At 37.7% G+C, this 8,128-nt stretch overlaps 1 protein-coding gene across 2 annotated transcripts in view; it reads right to left on the reverse strand.

Moving 5' to 3' along the window:
* The window catches only part of AFAP1 (actin filament associated protein 1), a gene marked incomplete at both ends in the record, with an annotated part of 63,848 nt that extends 62,231 nt beyond the window's left edge, over nucleotides 1-1,617 (reverse strand). For both annotated transcript variants that reach the window (XM_080344450.1, XM_080344449.1), the window contains one exon: nucleotides 1,491-1,617. In XM_080344450.1, the coding sequence (XP_080200576.1) occupies nucleotides 1,491-1,617 (127 nt within the window). The remainder of the gene's footprint in view (nucleotides 1-1,490) is intronic.
* Between the last annotated feature and the right edge of the window lie 6,511 nt (nucleotides 1,618-8,128).

An 8,128-nucleotide genomic window follows, 5' to 3' on the forward strand; every position in this document is an offset into this window, starting at 1 on the left:
TCAGGCCAAACCCATGCCAAAGACTACTGTGTAATTTAACAGCATAAATAATTGAGTTCCAGGAACCAGAAACATACCCAGTACTGTTTAATTTACTAGTAGAGCAGTAGTTTTTGTGTCCTGAAACACCACCCACAATCCAGAAGAAAAGGATATGACAATCCATCCCTGTGTTTGAAAAGCTGGCAACAGAATGTTGTCTGACTTCTTGAGGAAGTCAAATGTTTTTCATATTAAATCTTGTTTAAAAGGTTAGAAGAACACAGTGTCAGATCAGTATTGTTGAGATTATTTTAAACTCCTGTAAAATGCAGCTGTTTCTAAACATATCTATTGGAGGTTCTCACCTATAGATTTTGGTTTTGAGGAGTCTGGTATATTTTGATCAGCTTTTGGAGCACGAATCCCCCTTCCACAACATGTGAAATTGCCTCCTTCTCTCTTTAATAAAGTAAAACCAGCAATAGGTCTTTAAGAATGTCAAAATCGAAATAAGGACAATCATCATTTTCAATTTCATCTCCCTGGATTTGCATTCTGGGACAAAAATTATTTCTTTACTGAAGAGGGGAAACACTGCATCAAACAAGACCATATTTTTTTAGCACTGGAGAACAAACAAATCATGAGAACTGGAGCTGCTCACAATGTGGCACTTTTCTTCAACGCACTCTGGTATTTTTTTAAAATCTAAACACTGGGGGTTTACACTGATGATATTTCTGCTAAATGTAGGAGAGACAGAGGTCTTACAGCCCAGATGCCTCTTTATACAGAAAGGTGCTGCAAGGAAATACAGGAGTACTCTTCAAAAAAAAATTAGGGTTATTCTTCATATAAGCCCTGTGGAAAGGTTGCTGTACAAAGTGAACCACTTATACTGCATTCAGTTCCATAATCTTGATGGAGACAAAAGCAACTGTGCAATCAGAATGGCTTTAGATAGGAAGAAAAGGGGAAAGTGAATATAATTCTAATTGCAAAATGCAAACAAAGTATGCTGACAGCCGTTTCCTAGCTCTGGCTTGACACTCCTGTATCAGTCACACATCCCCTCAATATCAAAAGTTTTGATGGATTTGGGTCATTTGACAGAGACACAGCATGCAGTACCCCCACATCTATAAAATGCTGCTGTGCCCAGCACTCCCAGATGCAGTATTATTTTCCCATCAAAACTCATAAATAGCATTGCTGCCACTAATAAAATGAAGTAACCACTCTATCAGCAGAAGCAAAAACATTCTATCCAGCACGTAATTTTGTGGCTGGGTTCACCCCTGTGCACCCAAGATACTTCCAGTATGCCATTTGCTATATTTTATTGCCGAACATGAAGGAAAGCATTTAGGAAATATACACTTCAGCTTCACCCTGTCTTTCCATGTTCCTTCAATTTAGGGCTTGTCTTTAGCCCTGAAAGCTATTTCACTGAGCACAGACTTATTCTGTGCATTCTGCAAGCAAGGAAACCCACCCATGACACTGACCTTTTGATGACTGTATTCTCAGGAGGATGTTAGTTATTACTGCCTTCTTCTCCCTGACAGTAGAAGTTAGATATTCATGGTCCAGAAGTTCAAGAAACAAACGCAGCTCAACTATTAACTCTTCCATGGCTGAAAGACAAAAAAAATATTATTTTTTCTAAAAAGTTCCCTTAGATAAAGTACAAAGTAAATTCTCATTTATTTACACTCATAGTTATTTTCTAGCATTTCTTAAAAAATTATGGTCATTCCTGCAGGAAAGAGACTGTATTCATCAATAAAACCAATTGACTGGCCCACTGGTGAGCCTTACCGGCATTTGTAGCAGTTACCTCAAAACTGATGCAGAAAAGACAGTTTTCACACACCACATCATCAAATTAACACTAGACAAAAGTATAATAAGTGCAGGAGCGGTGGCCATCTGCTTTTCTAGCAGTGCCACTCTAATTCGCCTCCCTTTAACAAACAATTTCTAACTGCAGAACAAAATTATAGTTTGAAAAAGTTTTGAGACAAATTGATAAGTTCAAAAAACTTTAGAGAAAGTCTTTCTTTCCCTCATCTTATTTCTTCTATTTGCTGTGGGGAAAAAAGAAAAAAAAAAAAAAGGTATTCCTTTTCTACAGTGATTTGTCTTTCTTATAACTTCCAAAGACAAGCTCCAAACCCTGGATTCCTGATGATGCACTTCGTATTTCATCCTATTTCTACTATTCCAGATCTCAAGGCTTTCCAGTTCTTTGACAAAATGGCATTCCTTCTCTGCATGCCCAACACTTTTTGTTTTACCAACAAACTTTATAAGTACATTTCTACTTTTTTATTTTTCCTTTCATATTAACTCTGAGTCTTGCATTGTCTTAATAGCTGCAGTAGCTCAGATCATACATATAACTGCATTTGTTACAGCCTAATCATGTAATACTTATTCATTAGGTATATTAGAAGCCCATGGTTTTGAACCTCATTTTCACGCTTTAGTTCTCTCATAATTCTGAGGTTCTCTGGTCTCTTTGTTTAAGTGGACTCTGCTTTTAGTTTAAGTTTCATCTTGGATAGAATAATTCACATTTCCATACTTTCTGTATCTGATGACATTATCCTTGTTAAAAGATGAGAAGAAACATCCATTTCATTCCAGGGCCACACCTAGGATTAATCTTTGTGCTATCCTCATTCAAAAATGCCTCTACTTAAATTTTTCTCTACTTATTCACATTTGTTTTTACCATCTTTTCGAGGCCTAACTGGGTGACTGCTGCTGGGCCTCTTCAAGTGTCTAAAAAGAACATTCCTTGCTGCTTACTCCCTCACCAGCCCTTCCCTTCTCCTAAAACCTTTTCTGATACGGTTGTTTACCCAAGTGAACCTGGAATGGTTTTTTCCATTTCTGAGAACATGTCTGGATATTCAAACAACCCTTGGTCTAGATGCATTTGTTTTATCCAACACTTGAGCACAGCACCGTGCAAGGGAACCTGCAGATGTCAGCTACAGTCTTACAGAGAGCTGTTGGCCCCTTCTTGTCTCCATTGAGTCCAGTTTCCCCCACTTGTTTGCTGACTGTAATTGCCAGTACACTCTGGCTACTCTGCATAGAAGTCCATCAGAAATCCAAAGTATTTCACAATCACCATATTACTTCCAGTGTTGTTCACATTATGGAACAACTACATACATGCAACACAGCTTTCTGAGGCAAAAAGGTTCAGATTCGCAAAGCAGTGATCACAAGAGTCAAGGAGGAAAAAAGAAAGAGTATCTGTGACTTTAAAAAAATGATAGCCAAATAATCAGCTCTTATTTATTTTTTAAATGATACACTTTAGAAATAAGATCTATATTCCACTTAGTGTATAGTGGTCTCTTGCTTTTAAGTATGCTTTGAAGATAAGATATATTTTTATTGTTGTTATGAATTTTATTTTAATTGTGGAATACATTAATCTTTTTATATTTACTTACTTATTATAGTACACATATTTCAAAAGCAACCAATACAATAGAATCTAGACAGTCATTGTGAAATCTGATCAGTATACAGTACAATAAATGCGTATTTTTCAAGTAGGTCTACAGCCATATAAACTACTGTCTGTAATTGCATATATTACTGCATTAATATATATTTGCAATAGCATGTTTTATGGTTTCTTTACTGCAAGGACTGTAAATAAGTTGAAAGGGAGCTTTCCCTTCTCTTCACCATGAGCACCTTGTGCCACAATAACCCCATTTCTTTGCTGAGAACCTTCACTTCTGGGAAAGGAGAAAAGGATGAAACTATCAGATATCACTGATGTGCACAGTGTGCATAACTGTTTTCAGTTATTAAAAATGATAAGATCCTTGTACTCAGGAGCTTATAATCTAACATAAACAGATAAAAATGAAAACAGAGCAAGAGGGAGTTATGAGGCAAAGAGACAGGCAAAGAACAGAAAAGAAGATAGGAAACCACTGCTGGAGAGACTCCTGGGAGCTGGCATCAGCCCAAATCCCTCCTGAGGCCTCCTCACATAAATGTGTGGCCTTCTCCTTTGCCTCTATGTCTTCAGAGGAAACCTGCATTACAGTCATTGGTGACCACAGCCCATTGATCTACAATGCCCAAGCCACCTAAGTTACTGGAAGCAGTTTCACTGCCCCCAGCAGAGGATTAAAAAACAAAAAAAAAGAAGTACCTTGGTTAGGATGGATAGAGTATGACAAGATGAAGCTGACACCAGTGAGGCAACTCTTAAAAATTCTCAAAGCCACCGCTTTAGTAACATGTTCATCCTAACCACATTTACATTTGGCCTGGTGTCCAGCATTGTGGTTCAAATATCTAATAGTGCATCACAAAGGAACAGAAAGCTCAAGAAGACTTGCTCTTCCTGCCTTTGCAAGCTTACAGGTATACGACACTGACTTCAAGTAAACAGTTGTAAAAGCTAGTTTAAAATTTTATTATGACAAAAGAAAAAAAGTTAGCAGCGGCTGTAAATTGCTAGGCATAAATACTTAGATATTGCTTTTCTTATTTTTCTAACAGGATCAAATTGGGGTTGTAACCCACCAAAGTGTGAAAGCACAAAGTTGTGAATTTCACCTTGTATATCACAGAATCACAGAATGTCAGGGATTGGAAGGGACCTCGAAAGATCATCTAGTCCAATCCCCCTGCCAGAGCAGGAACACCCAGATGAGGTTACACAGGAAGGTGTCCAGGTGGGTTTTGAATGTCTCCAGAGAAGGAGACTCCACAGCCTCCCTGGGCAGTCTGTTCCAGTGTCTGTCACCCTCACTGAGAAGAAGTTTCTTCTCAAATTTAAGTGGAACCTCTTGTGTTCCAGTTTGAACCCATTACCCCTTGTCCTACTATTGGTTGTCACCGAGAAGGGCCTGGCTCCATCCTCGTGACACTCACCGTTTATATAAACATTAATAAGGTCACTCCTCAGTCTCCTCTTCTCCAAACTAAAGAGACCCAGCTCCCTCAGCCTTTCCTCATAAGGGAGATGCTCCACTCCCTTAATCATCTTGGTTGCCCTGCGCTGGACCCTCTCCAGCAGTTCCCTGTCCTTCTGGAACTGAAGGCCCAGAACTGGACACAATATTCCAGATGTGGTCTCACCAGGGCTGAGTAGAGGGGAAGGAGAACCTCTCTCGACTTACTGACCACCCAGCTTTAATACACCCCAGGATGCCATTGGCCTTCCTGGCCACAAGGGCGGAGTAGTGGTGGCTCATGGTCATCCTGCTGTCCACCAGGAGCCCCAGGTCCCTTTCCCCTATACTGCTCCCCAACAGGTAATTCCCCCACTAATCCTAGAACCTGGGGTTGTTCCTACCCAGACACGATACTCTACTCTACTCTATGTATGCAATGATGTCAAACATATAAAAAGAGAAACACTGTTCCCAGTTAGCAAGAAATACTCTTTCTGTGTATCTTAAAAGTGCATTTTGCTTTTTAATACTTTTTCTTCTTAAGCAAAGAACACAAATACTGCCATGGAGTGCATAAAGAATTGAAAACTCCTGTTTTTTAAAGATAGCAATGAATAAACTTGTATGTACTTTGAAAAAAAATAAATGCCTGTTTTCAATTCTTGGCTTATTTTCTGGATTAAGAATCTTCTCTTCTCCTTTCTAGAAATGTAATGATGTGCTCACAAAAAATAATGGAACTAAATAATAGAAAATCCACATAATACATATTTTCAGTAAGTAATCATTAGTTCTGAAACAGAGACTAAAAATGAGAGGGTTATGCAAGTCCTAAAGAAAAACATACTCCTCCAGTGAGAGATTACCCTTGGAAATCTGACATCACCACAAAATAAGAATAATAATCAGAAGGCTCTCAAAAAGGGGCCAATTTATTTGACAGTTTTGACTGTATTCTCATTGCCAAAGGAATGACTTGTAAGTGGCAGGTGGTGAAAGTCAGGGCGGAGCCCAGGGATGCTAATCACAACAGTAAGCAGATTTTAGCTCAACTGAGGAGCAAAATCACATTCCATATTAAATGATGAGAAGTCATTCTATGCTCAATAGGAATTACAGGCCCCTAATGGGCTGCTGCAATTGCCACGCACAAATAAAAAACAATGATACATCCAGAAAGGCTTCCAAGACTGGCTCTCAAGAGTTTTAAAGTTTTTCAAGTGACAGCACATAAAAACTATATCCATGAGCCAGCAACAGAATACACCAAGGTAAAAATAATCAGAGGAAGGCAGTTACATCACACTGTAGTTTTTGTTCCAAACCAGAACGAAAACCAACTGGGATTGAAAGTGCATGATGATGTAATTATCCCAAATCTATATTTATGGGTACTAACTAGCCTATAACCATTTTTTAAAGAATACAAAGTTTTCACTTCAAATTGATTTAAAAAAATCTTAGGAGTGGTATACAAACCTATCATAGAAATGTGAATTAAAATTTAGCTTCAAATTCTTAGATGATCCTTTTGATCAGTTCCTTGCACATTTACAGATGTTAAGGGCTGGAACAGACTATGTTGATGAGATCCACTAGAAGAGATCACATAATCTGGCTTCCTGTACAACACAGCAACTCTGCTAGTATAGGGACTTGCATGTACTGAAAGCACATCTTCTAGGATAGCCCCAAATATGTGCCAGCACTCTGTGCCATACATCCAGGGGCAGGAAGGGATTTCATTTAACTTCCTAAAAAAATTCTATTGTATTTATGAGGCCAAGCTATAAGTGAAAATCAGATATTGAGAATAGGTGTACTTCAATCTGAATCCAAATACAACCCAATACAAGCGCACACATGCACATGCGTGTGTACACACACACAAGCACTATATTGGGTAACCACTAAGAGGTTTTCACAGTGGATGACCCAGCCTTAACTGCTTTTATGGTAATTTATTGCAATGCTATATTAAACGAAACACAGAGCTAATTCTATAATGCTGTTTATTCTCTGAAAAATGTTCATGCTGCAGTTTCGGATGACATAAAAAAGATTTAAATGCATCTGTGTTCTCACCTCTTAAAAATCTATGCCTCCATATTCTGTTAGCAGTACAATACTTTGGGACTTTCTTCAGAAGAAAGTCAAAGCTGATGATGGCTGGCTGACTGAATGATTAAAAGTTATTCCACTTCACAATCTAATTAAAGCCTACTGAGATCCAATAAGGAAAAACTTCTTGAAACATACAGACTCGCCCACTCTTTCCAAAAAAAAACCTCATTGGCATTTGGGTACATAAGCAACAGTGGAGAAACCAGACATATGATCTAGTTCTGAATCAAGACCAGAGTGTGAACTGCATGTTTATAGCCATTTCTACTGAAATAGTGTCATCATCCTAAGTTTTGGATGTTGTCATTTGAATATTTTAATAAAATGCTCATAATAGAATACTGCTGGGGAAACCATGTCTGTGTTTTATAAAAATATAAATATCAGAGACAGTATTAAAAATATAAAGCCACAAGGAGACAAACATCTTCAAACTATGAAGAAAAACACAAAATCACTTTTACTTGCTTCCACTCAATCCGATAATGCAGTTACAAAAATCCAGTAATTAATGAAAAAGTTCTTTCATGACTACATTATAATTATCTGGGAAAAGAATTTCACAGAGAAATACACAAAATTTGGTAGCAGATAGTGATAGGGTATTTAGCACCAGGGAAATTTTAAATTTTCTTCCATATGCTATCAGAAATGTATTTGAAAACTATATAAATATCCTATCCACCAAGAAATTAAAAGACATGCTGTTTGAAGAACACAGAGTGAAAAGACAAGATTTTTCAGTAGGAGAGTTTTCTCTTGCTTGCCCTGTCCCTTCTTTGCTGCCCTATTGACTGTAGGGCATGAGGTGTTGAACTCTACCTGCTAAATGTGCTGAAGACCTGCTTCAAAAAGTAGAAATTATCATCTTAGGGGTCCATGGCATTACAGGAAGGAATGGTAAAAATGTATGAAAAAGGGGTGAACCATAAAAAGTAGATGAAGCCCTAAAGATGAAGAATTAACACAAAGCAAGTAAAACACATACAAGGATTGTCATCAAAGTGTATAAGCATAAAAAAATTTAATATTTAAGCCTCTCTAAAACTTCATAACAATCATCTTTTGTTTAAAAT

Source organism: Nesoenas mayeri, assembly GCF_963082525.1.
Source record: "Nesoenas mayeri genome assembly, chromosome: 4".
In the NCBI taxonomy this organism is placed as follows: Eukaryota; Metazoa; Chordata; class Aves; order Columbiformes; family Columbidae; genus Nesoenas; species Nesoenas mayeri.